The sequence below is a fragment of the Mastacembelus armatus genome, chromosome 6 (genome assembly GCF_900324485.2).
Source record: "Mastacembelus armatus chromosome 6, fMasArm1.2, whole genome shotgun sequence".
Taxonomy (NCBI): domain Eukaryota; kingdom Metazoa; phylum Chordata; class Actinopteri; order Synbranchiformes; family Mastacembelidae; genus Mastacembelus; species Mastacembelus armatus.
In genome coordinates, this window is record NC_046638.1 from 19,843,917 (window position 1) to 19,859,936 (window position 16,020).

At 42.1% G+C, this 16,020-nt stretch overlaps 1 protein-coding gene across 1 annotated transcript in view; it reads right to left on the bottom strand.

Moving 5' to 3' along the window:
* The window catches only part of LOC113133119 (neural-cadherin-like), a 79,723-nt gene extending 68,863 nt beyond the window's left edge, over positions 1 to 10,860 (bottom strand). The window contains exon 1 of the mRNA XM_026311699.1: positions 9,861 to 10,860. Within this exon, the coding sequence (XP_026167484.1) occupies positions 9,861 to 10,860 (1,000 nt within the window). The remainder of the gene's footprint in view (positions 1 to 9,860) is intronic.
* Positions 10,861 to 16,020: the final 5,160 nt, after the last annotated feature.

Consider the following 16,020-nt stretch of genomic DNA (forward strand, 5'->3'; position numbering starts at 1 on the left):
TTTACCCTGAGACTGTAAAACTGACCCAAGCGAGACATCAGCAGGCAAGCAGCCACTCCCTAGTCTGATTGAGCTCTGTATGTGTTGTGGGAATTTGAATAGTTTGTTCTCTAAGTTTGCTTCACGCTGCTGCACTCCACGAAGTAAGAGTAACTATCATTTCAACATAGCACCTAGAGTTACATTAAATGACAAAAGCCCTGGCAGTGTCAGCCAGGCCCAAAATCTGTTAGAGGGCCATCTTCTTCACTGGAGTGTGAAATTATTTTAGCTCTCTGCTCATTATAGGATCTTAAAATGCATTATAGTTAGAGCTTTTATGGTGTGCCGCGGCATTAATTCAATTTGCCCCGTTCACACTTTCTTATTATCATGCTTAGTTCAAGCTACAGGGGGAGGAAGCTGCTGAGCAGTGCTCTTCCGGCCTTATCTCTGAAGGATATAAACTACACTACCCAGCTCAATCAGAGCCAGCCTCATCCATTCATCCACTTTTCCTCCGTCTCCTCTTCTGCCTTTCTCCAGATGCTGCTTCCTGTGGCGACCTCCATCTCTCTTTCCATTCTCCACCCCTCTCTCCATTTCCTTCTGAACTGGTGATTGATGTGGGTTGTCCTCAGAGGCCTTTCGATATCTTTCCATGAAACGCGCATATAGGCCAGCAAACACAAACACACACAGCCCGTGCACAGCCAAAGACACCAATACACACAAATACATATGCGCTGCAAGACCAGGGCCAGGCAGAAGCAACAGAGGGAGCCACACAGGTTTAATGGGAAAACAAGCCACAGTGTATGGGTGAGACAGCACTAATCTATCACTGAAACCAGAACCTGGGTTTGTGTTTGTTTAGCACACCAGAAAGGGAGGCATTCGGGGAACACCCTATCACTGTCTGTTATTGTGCAAAGGAAGAATAATGTGTTGAACATTGCAAATGTATTCCCTGTAGAAGTACAGCAGATTAGTATAGAGCAGGAGTGTGAGCAGGGACTACGGCTCCAATACATGTCCTTCCAATACAAACTCTGCATGCTCACATGAATGCACTCATAAAACCCACATGGATAGGGTTAGTCCATTGTCTGCATTGGTTGTAGATGCACATGCACAAAAAACATGCTACAAACTACACTAGTCACATGCATCAAACTGTAACTCAGCATGTGGTTGCAGTCTGGCTTATTGGTAAATGGGGGAAGAGGACGAGAGGATGAGGATAAAATCCTCATTTAGATATCTAATCCAGTGAACAGACTGTCCTGTGCGGACCATCATCTCCCATCATTAGCAGCAGGCCAGCAAGATTAAACAAGATCAATGTTTATCACCCACTGTGTTTGAGGGAAATGAAGTGGTAAAACACCCCCACCTCATCACGATTTGTCACATCTGCTATCGCTGCAATGTTAGAAGTGGAAATCTATGATTTTATTTAACATATGTGCTACAGAGCAATATTAATCAACTTTAATGCCTCAAATCTGTGATAACGTTAACATTGAATCAACATGATCTCATATTAATATCTTTAAAAAGTAATGCTCCATCAGTAGGATTTAGTGTAAATATATGGTAATCTCACACTCAATCCAAATATCAAGACAAGCTGAGTGACTTTGAGCACACAATTATTCATGGGGCTAAACGTACATTTAGGGACAGATCCTCAATTTAGTGTTTGACAGATGCAGCCGATTCTCAGTCAGAGATATCCATCAAAACCAAGTTAACGCGCCTTCGCACAATTAATTATTGAAATTACTCGATTAAATAGCAGCTGTGGTGTCGGGGCAGAAAGGGCAACAGTAATTATAGTCGATAACTACTGAAAAATGACATGCAAAACTGTGAACAATGTGTAAACAGCAGAAATGTAGTTCACACTGTATAGGCTATATGAAAAATAAATAAACAAATAAATAAATAAACTCTCACTTTTCATTCTAGTATTCTGTTTATATTTCCTTTGTTTGATACCATTTTCACTTATTTCATTTTCCTTGTTTTATTCAGGATAAGCAGTAGATATTGGATAAATGAATGAATGGATGTGTCACTTTGAGTAAAAGTCTTTATGAGGGCTGCAGCAAACACTGTACCCTCAGTTCCAGGTCTTGATCCTTAATGTGTGGCAGCAGTGCGTGTCCCTGGCAAGGCTGGCACTACTAACGACACAGCAGCATCCCTATCCCATCCTTCTCAGCACATCATAAGACAGCAGAGACCATATGGTCTGATTAGTCCACAGAATTAAGCACTACACTGTCGAGGCAGAGAGAAAGACAGTGGATATAAGGAAATTTAGACATATTCACAGGTTCAGCTGAGGCACAGACACACATTGGTGGCTGGGACAACTTAGAAAAGACACACAGACATATGAGTCAAGTTTGGAACAGACATAACATAAATGCCCAAATACAGATAGAAAGAACCTAACAAAAGCAGACAAGAGATTGTCCAAGCCATATCACAAAAATTGTCTCTTACATGTCCTCCTTTATGGTGTTCAGATCATCTGTGCATATTTGTGTCTATATGTGGTTCTTTTACATGCAAAGACACCCAAACCAACACTTTCAAACATCCATATAACAGCCCACATAGCTTATGTTCTTACCTAGAACTCATCAGCCCTGAGAGGCACTACATTTTCTCTGCATCAAAGACACCTGCTACTGTAATCAGCCACCCTCTGGCTGTGATGGGGTTGTTGCCTATCTCTGTTTCCTAGAATTGATTAAATACCTGAACCATGAGATCGACATCATTTTCAAATATATTTTCTAATCTGAGCTGCAGTTCCCCTGCCTTCTGCATAGTCTGTTTGATCGCCAGTCAGAATAAAATTTAGCAGAAGTCTCCGTCATCATTTTACCGTCTCTTTTTGCGTGACAGTTACTTTCGTCCATTCAACAAAAGCCGCACTCTGACTGTGGAAATTGGTGTCGCACAATTACTGCAATTTCTGCGCTTTACTCTAAAGCAAAGTTCATGGCATGTCAAAACATCTCACTAGGCAACTTGGCCAGCCATGTGATCCTTTTTTTTTTTTTTGCCTGCATTAAAAATCTCCTTGTTCACAGTTCACCCAGCAAAGCTTTCAAAGCTGTCTGTGTCCTGTGTGTTTATCAGTGCCTTCTTGGGCCACTGAGAGCAGAGCTGCAACCATTGTTATGCTCAGTTAATTGGACCTTTGGGTACAAAAGGTTGAGAAATTCAAGGCCAAATAGATAAATAAGCACAAGCATTGAATTCCCTGAACATATCCCAACACTGGCTCCAATTTTCCTTTGCTCATTCTAGCCTATAGGCGAACTTGTCTGAAAGGCTGATTCATTAGAGTGCTTGAAGACAGTTCTATCAGCCATTCGACTCAATCACACACCTACCTCTCTGTGAGTTTGTAAACTATCAGCAACAGTCTGTCACAGCCTATTCTCTGACATATAAATTGTTGTTTAAAGTGATGTTTTGTGACTGGGAGCAAAACAGCTCCTGGTTAATCAATAGCACAAAATCAATCCAGCTCTCTCTGGGGAAATGCCACAGAGAGGTTATGCAGCATGCAAAGGTGGAGACAAAATAAAAGTTTTAGATGGATGGGGAAAATGGCAGGTGTTGAGAGGACAAAGAAATGAAATAAACATCTACTGTGTTCATTACTTTCCAAATTTTGGCAATCACAGCAAACACAACAGCAGAAAATTTAATTATGTCACCAAAACCTTCAAACTCCAACCTTTCCCACTAAGCTGGCGTCGGTGCATCATGGATTAGATTTAATAAAACAAAACCTTCTCCACTGGTGATAAGCTCCTTGTACAATGTGCGAGCTGTGCTCATTTATCACACAGGTAGACACCAGGCAGCACAAAGGCATTTTGGGAATCTCTACCATTGGAGGTCAGTAAGACATTTACCTGACAGTGCTTGCCTCCATGCAATGTCTGGAGTTGACAGTGTCTGTGGTAATGGGCATCAATAATGCAGACCCTCAGCCAGATAAAAACTCCCTGTCGCCATGCCTGTCCTCACAGCATTAATGCCATATGCAGCATTCACCTCTCCTACTACAGCTCACATAACAAACTTCGTAATTTACAGTATGTGGGTTGAGTCTTAAGGTTTCTGCTGTAATGAGGTGTATACTGCTTGTATAAACAAAATGACATATCCATACTCTCTGATGCCATGTCTTCAACTCTCCTAATTGTGTTTTGTTGGCAAAATTAAATCAATTTATCCTGGTCCAACCTTGTCATTCACACACAAATATCTTCTATCCCTCCTACCTCTGACTCACTGTTTTAAGTTTCTGCCATTATTAGATCATGATAAAATTTGGTGTTTCTGCTATATGTTCTATGTGTAGAGTCACAAGAGACTGTAGCATTAGTTCCTTTAGCCTCAGAAGTAGTAACCAACAGTGGAGCCGCATCATAACATCATAACCGCATCAACTGATCAATGTTGACATGTGATTTTATTGATTTAAGAAGGTACCAATAAACCAAACCATTCTGCTTATAGGGGTTTCTGACAAATACCTGTCTGACCATACCATAATCCTATATAATAATAATAATATAATAGAACTTTACATTTTAGAAAAAAGTGAGTACTGTTAGCAGATCAATTCTCAGGACAGGCAAACACCCTCTGTCAGAGTATTGGAATTGGTATAGAAAGAGAAAACATCAGATTGGTTCCTCCCTCTCTGCTAGATGACACAATATTCTGTCTTTCTATCTCTATGTTTTGCTTTCTCTCTTCGTTCCAAAGGGCAGGTCATACTTTTCTTTTCATCTTCCCTCCATTTGCCCTCCAACAATCTTCAGACAAATACTAGCACACATTGCCCTTTTCGCAGCTGTATGGTACAATATTTTTTTCCCATCCCCTTGTGCCTGTAGCCATTCATTTTGCACTACAGGCTAGAGTACATGTACATCTCATTCCCCTCCTGCCACCCCAATAGTTTTGCACTTCTGCCCTCTAACCATCTGACAATTATGTTACACCAAGGCGACCTCTCATCAGCAGCATACAACTCCCTGCCTCTGATCAGCCTGCCCTTTGGTTATCTTCAGTAAAGCTTATAGGCATGCAGGAAAAACAATCTCATGCACAGACATGCACTTACATACTCCTTCCATCTTTGTCTGCCTCCATCCTTCCCTGCATGTCTTTCTCATTTCTCTCACCTTTTCCTCACTTAACCTTCTTGATCTTAAAGCCACAGTCTGTGACTGTGCCCCCGGCATTACAGCTTGTCCTGACCTTTCTCTGCCCCGATAGTGGTGTCTCGTATCCACTTTAAATTTCTCTTCTTTGTGTACGGGAGAGCTACTTTCCTTTCTCTCCTGTTCTCTCAATCCTCAATCTTTTAAAACTGTGGCACACACACACACCTCCCTCCTGCATGGCATCAGATACATGTCAGGACTATAGAGAAGAGAGGACTGCAGAGATGTTGCATAGACACTTCCATTTGATATCTGAGAGACCACAGAGCAAAAATCAAAATGCTGTTGGCATTTTACTCCTTCACAGCATGTCGTCAGAAGCAACAAATCGGAGAATCTCTGCTGTGAGGAATATAGATATAGAATCCCAATATTTGATACATGCACAAACAGATACACAAACAAATTTACACAATTAAAAATATGGATGAAAAAAAACATGTCTATTCACATGCAAACACCCAAAGAAAATAAAACAGAATCACCACAGGCATTTTTTTAGCAGATAAAATAAATGCAGACAGCTTTTGTAAAATTGTTTTCTACTTAAACAAACAGCCCCACAGTCACAAATTACAAATAAAAATGAGATCGAGTCTCTTCTCAATTCATTTCACATCACAAGGGGAATATGCAAATATAGTTGGGGGGAACAAGTGGGAAAGGGGAAATTGGATTAAAGACAGCATGAGGCAAGATGCTGACTATGAGACAGAGAAAGGAAGAGAGAGGAGGATGGAGAGAGAGAGCAGAATAAGGTTCCCTGACAAAACAGGCTGAGAAGAGGTGATTACCACAAGCTGAATGCCACCCTGCCTACAGATATCTAAAAGAGAGGGAGAAACCACTCCAATATCCCCCACTCCAACTCACAAAGGACTGCAGCACTTGTTCAATACTCCTTCTAACCCGTCAAATACCATTAACAGATTCCTTCTCAGGTGCAAAGAAAAAGATTCTTCGGGTGGGACAACCCAAAGCAAAAATACCACACCAATACAAATCTTAACTGACGGCCTTTTTTGGGCCAGTGAAATCCTTTACAGCTGCAGAGGTCCCTCACTCCTCCACAAAACAACAGCACATAACCAGTTTCTGTGAGTCATGAGTCATGGCCTACTTCCAGTTCTTTTTGCCTTTTTTTCTTACACTGCCGGTTTGGTACACAACGGCTATGTCAAAAAAACATATCACTTCATTGTTTTCTCTGGGGATTTTGCTGTACTCAATATAGTTTAAAAGGTAAATATTTCTTCAACATTAGCAGGGGACCTAGTCAAGGAGAAAAGATGAATACTTTCAAAGGGCCCTGAGCAAGAACAGTCTCCTCAAACAAGCAAGGCGAGACTACTGTGTACTAAATCTGACATATCTGATTGAGAGGATCAGTGTCAAATCAGGGTGTCCTGGAACACAATAAAGTCCTAATTGCATCCCAAACCCATTAATGAATAAGTAAGGCCTCCTAAAAATAATGCTCCACACTGTACATAAACTCTGATGAAGCATTACACAAGCTAATTTTCTTATCAAGTTAAAAAGAAAAAGTTGTGGGTACAGTGTAATTAAAAGAAAATAAATTAAATGAAAGTGTTTGTTTGCAGTTTGCAAAAGAGAAACTAATTCCTAACTTTGGTGGTGTAATTACAAAGTAAATGGTATAAATGAATCACAGCATTGTGATGGTAATATGTAATACTGGAATATTAGTTCAGCATATGAGCAAAGAAATTAGTGAATATAAGCTCAAACTGGTTAAACAATGTAACTGGTCACACTGGGTAGTCATATGTGACAGTACACTGCGTAATCACTTTAACTGAGCAATTTCTACTGAAAATGCCATTCGCAGTAATCACTAATTATGTCAGATATGCATATCAGACTCGAGGATTATTGTAAATTCTTTTAATCACATTCCAGACTATGAGAAGCAACCACATTTTGGTTCATGCAGACCTGTATAACCTTTCATATAATGTATGACAAACTGAAATCATCATAGTAAGATATTTTAATGGGAAACTTTAGGCAAATTGTGATATCATTATTACACATTGATTCTAATAAAACCTTTTAACATTGATTCATTAATGCAATGGTAAAAGGTATTCAAAGACCGGTATTCAAACATGTCACGTCCTACAGCACTGGATGAATTTTTGGTAAGTATGTTTTCTTTCAGGTATGTCAATAAGGATTAACCCCATACTGAGAGTATGGTGCTCCACCTCTCCCTTATCTGCAGTGTGCCACAAAAATTTATCAGATATCTAAGTGTCAAAATTGATTTTTTAATCTCCATTTCCAAGACTTTAGGGTAATAATGCTAACTGTACTATAGTTATCCATCCATCCATTTTCTATACCTGCTTTTTCCTGGCTCAGGGTCACGGGGATCTGCTCTCTCTCGGGTGGAAGGCAGGGGTCCACCCTGGACAGGTCACCAGTCCATCACAGGGCCACATAGAGACAAACAACCTCACACACTCACACTCACTCCTATGGGCAATTTAGAGTCACCAATCAACCTGACATTCATGTTTTTGGACTGTGGGAGGAAACCAGAGTACCTGGAGAAAACCCACACAAGCACAGGGAGAACATGTAAACTCCACACAGAAAGGCCGGGATGCGAACCCACGACCTTCTTGCTGTGAAACAACAGTGCTAACCACTCAGCCACCATGCTGCCCTACTATAGTTATGTATGTATGAATACTGTAAGTATGAGTAGCAGCGGTACTGTTGCAGATCAAGAGGTTCAAAAACTACACTTTCATCAGTACTGGTACAGGCTAAATGTGCACAAGGTGTAGACAAACTGATAAAATACCCAACAACCGAATGAATCCTCTTCAGTGATGCTGCCGTTATAACTACATGTGCTATTACAAATGTAAAGGAAGTACTGAGCCTTTGTAACTGTCAACTCTCATACTGGTTTTGAGGCCCCTGCTTTTGCTGCAATGAACTGTGCTAGAATGCATCTATTACTTTGCTCACCACATGTATGTGAATAATGTGATGATTTGAGTATTCTGCTGGTAGACTGACAGTACTTTCTGTTTGACATTCAGCAGGTGCCCATAAACACCATGGACAGCTCTGTGCTACAGAGCAAAAAAAAGAAAAGAAAAGAAAAGAAAAAACAGAGATTATCCAACACATGGGGCCTTATTAAAACTGGTGTTATTCTACCATGGGTCAATTTTAATGGGGCCATGAGGTCTCATGGTTGCATACAAATAAACACCTACAAAGACAAGGTGCACACACACCACACATCTCACTCATCCTATCTCTTTCTTGAATGTGTGTGTTAGATCTCACGTTCATCTCTGTGACAGGCCCAAGAATTTAATGCAACACCCAAGCAAACCTACATGCAATGGTGGGAAGCAAAGTCAGGTGGGAGATTACGGTAATGTCTAAAAATAAAAAATGGACTCCTTCACTCAAAGAAACATGCAGAGAAGGCTTGGGAATGAGACAAGCAGAAGAAAAGCCTGTCCTCCCCATCTTATGTCAGGATTCTGTCTGGAAAGCCGTAGTCACAGGATAAAGGACATGCCATGCCTTTGATCAGGAGAGGAGAGTTTCACAGGTGAGAGAGATAAAATGGAAGAAGGTATCTGAATATCTGTCAGTCCCGAGCAGCTTATTTCTGTTACACAACTGTGAGGAAAAAAATATGTCAGAATTTTGACTATTTTTGCTCTTTCTGAAAAACCCCCAGACACCCGTTTGCAAGAATGTGTCCCAATCAGGCATGCAATTACAATCTAGAGCATGCTGTGCGATGTAACAACAGCAGGCAGCTCAGATGAAAACAGCATACACTGTTTCCTGCACGCCATGTAGCTCAATTACAAAGCAAATCATTTAGATTGTTTTCCACTGATTTAACACTTGAAGTCAAACTTTTTGTGGCGCAAAACAAAACTTTAACAACTGTTACACATGGGTTTCACCTTTCCTGCAAGAATTTGAGAGGTTGCCTGAATGTGCCCGTGCTACTTCAAATCCCTGGGACTAGCGAGAGAATGAGAGGAGGATTAGAGGGGTAATGCCAGTAGATGAGAGAAGGGTTGCAGTGGTTTACCACCCTGCAAGGATTAGCTCTGAAAACAACTTCACAGTCAAAAACTATGTCAATCAAGGACATAATTCAACAACTTCAGAAAGACCCTTAAACATAGACTGGAAAACTCATCTTCTCCACTGCTATAAATAAAATATTCAGTCAGGACTGATATATCTCATTCATATGATAATAAACTGGACAAATAGCAGAGTGCATGAAAATATCACTCTGTGGGTGGTTAGATGATAATGGGGACACCTGTGGAATAGCCCTGTGCTCCTGTGCTGCAGCTACAATGACACCCCCGTATGACTGTGATGAATATGTCAGGCCTGCTGGGGGGCTCCGCTGATGAAGGGTGAGGCGTCCAGATGGCGACACACTTTTACTATGTGCATGTGCAGCAATCCATTAAAATAGGGCAAGATCACCACAATGCAAATAATTCCCGTGGAAATGGGGGGAGGGGGTGCACGACCCCACTAAAATGCGGATTAATAGTGGAATTTTCTACACACCTCGTTTATCCTGAATCTTAACTGTGAGCTCCACGAAAGGCTCTGTCTCCCTATCCAGCCTCCTGGTTATCGTGATATCTCCACTGTCGCGCCCCACGGTCACCGGGGAGCCTTCGGACTCCGGGTGAATCAGCTCATATGTGGCCGCCTGAAACCTGGTGGGACTCAGGCTCGTTATGACCGAGCCAATGTTGGCATCTTCAGACACGTTGAGAGAAACCACGGTGCCAGGGTCCAGCAACGCTCTGGGCGACCGTCCTACCCTTCGTGACCCCACTAATTCAGCAGGACGCGTTGCCCACCGCTGTGGAGCAATAGTAACCACTACACCCTTACTGGTCAGAGGGGGCCAGCCGTGATCTCTGGCAAAAACACAGAATTTGACTTTATACGGGAGCCCCAGGATAGAGTCAACCAGTAAAACTTCGCCTGTTTTCGGGACAACATAGAAACTGCCATTTCTGGGGGTAGAGATGTAAGTCAAGTCTGCGTTCTTGCCGCTGTCTGCGTCAACTGCGTCCAGCCTGTAAACCACACTACGGAGAGCAGTGGTGTCGTCTAAAGTTATGTGAACGGTGTCTGCACTGCGAAAAGTCGGTTCGTGGTCGTTGGTATCCAAAACGTCCACTTTTACCGACGCAACGTCGAAGACTACAGACTCCGAAACGCAGGTCTGGCAACACAGACCTACGCTCAGCAGGTATTCAGAGCGAGTCTCTCTGTCTAAAACCCTGGAAGTTTTCAGTAACATATTCCCCCGCTTGTGGTGTGCGAAGGCGCGGAAATCTTCGCTGCCGTTACCGTACACTTTGAAGTGCATCCCGGACACCGGGCACCATTTTTGCGCGTTGATGCGCCTCACCGGGATGCTCAGTCCGTTTACTTTAGAAGCCGTCGGTGAGTTCTCAAAAACATGCCCGTGAAAGAAAGGCAGCCGCTCCTGTTTTTGATACCCAGCAGCTGGCGACAGAAGGCAGCACAGCAGAACACCCCAGATCATTTTGGTGGCAAGTTATGTACCTCCAGGCGACACAGGGAGGGGGGAGGAGGGGGGTTGTAGAAATCGTTAAAAAAGAAAAGAGAAACACTTAAGAAACATTTTCCTCATAGTTATCCGCGACGCGATCCTGCCGGGAGACAACTCTGAACTTTAAGCTGTATCATCCTTGGTGATCCGTGTCTCGGCTCCATGCAGCACGTCTTGCGTTCAGCCAGTCCACAGCACTGCAGGCGGTTGGCTGTAGTCGTACCCAGCGTTCAGCACCAGAGCACCGGACAGCGCCAAGCGCGGGGGCGTGGCGGCGCACGGGGACGGAGCTCCTCGGTGAACCCCACCCCGTGTGATGGTCAGGAGGGTCCCCGCCTCAAAGCTCCCCACGCTGCCTGTGCCCGTGCACACGTAGCAAGAACCTTCGCAGCTGTAGGGTGTGACACCGTCTCCCTCAAATTCGCTTTCAGGGTGAAGAAGTGTTGCTTGAGGGAATATCACTCATCCTTTCTGCCCTGAGAAAGTCGAGTGAACACGAACACATATGTTCCTTTCAAAGCGAGGTGCTGTCTGGATACCAACTGGCACTGGCTCCAGTGAAGCACTTAGAGATGCTTGACTCAAGACCACTTTTACGGTTGTTGCTGAAGGAGGAATCACTCATGCAGTGCACTCACCTCTGTCTCTGTCTGTCTGTCTGAGGAACTGAACCCTCCACCTTCTGATCTACTCTGAACTTTAGGTTCCACTTAATTTAGTGCACTGCATTTTTGCAATGGCATGCCCACAAAATCACGCTTTATTTATAGGTTGAAGAGTAAAACGCATCATGAAAAACATAAATGCTGGGTTCTGGGCTGCTGAACTACATAAACATGATGACTGTAGACAGCCTCTGCTCAGAAGCTCCATTGCTCTGCACAGCCTGCATTATATGCACACCAGAGTTCAAATTAACATTGTCATTCTAATTGTTCTTCCTTCCCACTCTGCTAGTCTGTCAAGCACCCAGAGCACTCTAAATCCCCGTAGGTGGCTACAGCTAATTCCCACAGACTGCGCACTTCCAATTCCTCCCCCCTCTCCCTCTTTTCTGACAAATCAGAAGACTAAATATTACATGGACTGGAAGGCTCTGAATTGTCAGAAAGATAAGGAAATAATGGGCTAGACAGCAAGGCTTCACGCGCCATTGAGTTTATCTCTCATGTCATGTCAACCTTTACTTTAGATGTGTATGGATCAATATTAATATGCACTGAGGGTATGATGCTGGATATATATAATTCAATGCCACGCAATGTTCCTCTGTTCATACATCTGTATTCAGTTTGAACATTCATCAAAGCTCCCAGTGAAAGATCCTTATCAATTTGAAACCACAATCCATCACTGCAATTTTATCCGAATCCACTCCCTGCAGTAAACGGTTCTTTTCAGGCAATAACTCTGGTAACTGGCAGTGAGCCCCAAGACAATTTTGAATCACAGCCTGCAGCTGGAGCACAAAGCTCATACTGGTTGATCGCTGTATTCCTTTACGTGGCTGTGGGCTGTGTCACCAGGACACATGAGCCATCCCACACTGATTGTTTTCACAATCTCTGACCTGAGGGGAAAAAAAGGCATTTCAAAATAAATGCGAAAAATAATCTCAGACCAAAACAACAGGGAGACTATTGATGGGAAATGATCTCATGTAACACCACCGGTTTTGCCATTTTAGATGAAATTGTGATAAGTAAAACAGACACTGTCTGAACTGCCTGAGAGGACCCCACATCTATTCTGCTCTGTAACTTCTCTTTGAACTTCCTAAGTGCTTCATGAATGCAAATCAAATCCTGTCTTTTATCATGTTGTCTCACATGGTGAAATTCACCATGACTGCCAGCATGGGAGATAGCTGTAGCAAAGGCTAATTCAATCACAGGAGCCAGGCCAGAGTGTGAGGGATAGTTTACTTGAGGGTTGAAGCAGTTATCTACTGAGATGAAGCACCAACATACACCACATAAAAACAATAAAGCTGTAATTAATTAAAAAAAAAACATAAAACAGTCTCATCATCACTCTTCTCCAACAAATAACAGAGCTGCAAGGTATTAAAGGGGAAAAAAAAATCACACTGAGAAAGCAGCCAAACATCATTAGAAAGCTTCATGCTTACTTAATAAATAATTGACCAAATCTATTCCTTTCACTCACAGAGGCAGACGTAGCTTCTGTAGGAAAAGGTTGTAGTCTTGTAGCATTTAAAGCATTCTACCATTGCGTCTGTGCTCCTCAGAGACAAGAGATGATGGGATACAAGGGTGGAGGTCCCATAATGTAATGTACTTTCTGTAAGTTATAGGTTATCTATTATTCTTCCTGGAAAAACATATGTATATAATAAAAACCTGAACGTGACCAGAGTAATGTTAAGAGGACTTGGCACTAACATCAGTTAATGGGCAGTTTATGCTACAGAATAAGTAGGGAAGAGTGTTTAAAATGCCTTAAATATCAAAATAATCAGCTGGTTTATTAGAAAAATCACATGACAATTAAAATGGGTGACTAAGCATCCAGAACCTCAGTTGCTATTCATGGGTGAACATTTGTAGTACATTCATGGAAACCCTACCCCACATGTGCTCCTGCAAGTGCCGCACTGAGCCATTTCTGGAAACACAGTGACACATGACAGGAGCAGCAGCTCTGTAGCACCTTTCATTGTAGTGTTCCTGTGTATATGGGCCCCTCAGGACATTTTCCCTCATCACAACCTGAAGGCAAAACACAGTTAGAGGAACTGGATAAATATAAAGACATTTCCCTCATGTATTAGGTACAGCTAATTAGATTTGATCTGTGAGCCCCTTAAGGCTCCTACCACCTACTGTAGTATTTAAGCTGTGCTTTAAAAACCATAACTGTTTATTAATAGACATATTAATTATGGAGCAACATGTGCAAACTGGCTCAGAATTTACTTTAACCCAATAATTATGCAGTGCATCAGGGTTTGAAAATGTCAGCATGTGCAAAAAAACAGCAACAAAACCAAACCATCTCATTACTCTGCATCTCTTTCGCCTTTTTACTTTGAATTCCACATCTCCAAATAATTAACATTATGTTCAGTGAGAGACTCAATATGTATAATAAAGTTTGAACATCCACTTTGAAAGGAAAAAGCCAAAAAATGATTTCATAATTCATGCATGGGCTGTTGTTTTGGCATAAACAAAACAGGCATCTTCAGGAACACATCTTGTCTAAGGGGCGCTTTTATTATATCTACATTCTGATTAGAGGAGCCTGGGGTTGCCTCAGTGATTAACACACTAAGAACTGATCACTGAACAGTATCTCAGTGTGGCCCGAACAATCACGACTTTCACATTAAAAGCTTTCTCACATCATCAAAAAACACAGGAGATCGCCACTAAAAAATAAAAGAAAATGAAAATGAGTCCAGCTCAGGGTCCCCCTCGTTCTCCCTACACCAATAGGTGAGCGTTTAGAAAGAAGCAGCGAGGATGTTTAAAGAGTGAGGACATTAGCTTGGATGCACAATGAAACTGCTCAATTCTTTTTAACAGTTAATTATCTCAGCATACCCAAGCCATTAGGCAGGTTTCCATTACTCGACCAGTTCAAGGCTATGAACAAATAGAGTAAATTCAATAATGTGCTATTTATGGGGCTGAGATTATTATGAGGGACCTATTTAGGGAGAATATGAAAAATACTGAAGGCTTCTTGGACCAAGCAGACTAATCATCCTTTCAGTCTCAGAGGTTTAGCAGCATCTCTTACATCAGGCCAAATTCAAAGGCACGCCCACAGCTCATTATCCTTGGACAGACCACTGGATCCAGCCATCTGATCTTCATTATCTGCTCTTATTCAGACCTTTGGAGACTCCACTTTTCTTTGCAAATTACTGAGAAATGTCAGTGATGATGACTCAGTGTCAGAGAATAAAATAGATTTTCTCAAACCATCTCTGTCTCAAAAAAAAAAAAAAACACTCAACCCTACATTTCATTCTCAGATTCCTAATTCTATGGACTATACTGTTCAGTTTTTCCCAGGGTACACTGTTAAGTGGCCTCTTAATAAAAAAAAAAAAGCTCTAAATAGACTTCATGCTCATATATCATGGTGTGCCTTGCAACTGAGGTCCTTTATGCAGGCAAAGAGGTCCATGGTCGCTGCTGTTCAGGAGGGGAAAGGCTTTATTCAGGCTGTTTAGGAGTCGTTTTCCAGCAGTAACAGTCATTGAAAGAATAATGATCTGGATTTTCACCAGCTCCCTGAAACAAATTTCACATGGCCTGTTAGTTTGTTTGTTTGTTGAGAGCGTGTTTCCCAAAATGTAGTGAGGCTACTGTCTCATTACCACTGTCCAAAATGTATATTGGCTCAGTTTAATATGGAAACTGTACACTGACTCGGTATTTTGTTGAAAGTACAAACTGTCAGCAGCTTACATGAGCCACATTTTGGTCATCCGAATTATTCAAGTGAGAAAAAGATCCACTTTGCGTTGTTTTTGTTTCTTTGTAAACATTAAACGTGTATCAAACAGCAAAGGCCGGTCATGTTATTGTTGTTGCTCTTCCACTGGTGTCACATCATGAGTATCAATCGTCCTGGAGCCTAAACCCTCTTACCTTCGTTTCCTTTTCTTTTTTCTCTCTCCCACTTATCCATCTCCCCCATCTGTCAAATATCTTGACCGATGCAGTAATGTCGATGGGTATCCTCCATTACTGCTCCTTTAGGCGCCAGTCGGCTGAATCACAGTGAAGGGTCTACAGCGCCCCCAAATGTCTTTTTAAAGGACTGCAGTGTTGTGAGTCCTAGCACCCGGGGCAAAGTTAGAGAGCCCTAAAGAGAGAATCGGGGGGGGGATACACTCAAGTTCAAAACCGCTTCTCGGGTAAAGCACTATAATATGAAAGTTATTATATCTGATCAATCATAAAACACTGACACTTTTAACTCCAAGCACTCAAGTGGAAAGATACTGAGGAAACTAAAGCACTGAGAAATACACCTTTAAACAGCTGGAGAAAATAAGCAAAGCCCATTTTAGATGTAAGTATAACATGATTAACAAATATTGGCAACGCGGTTTACTGCAACTGCAGCAAGTAGACCGCATGTCCTAATGCG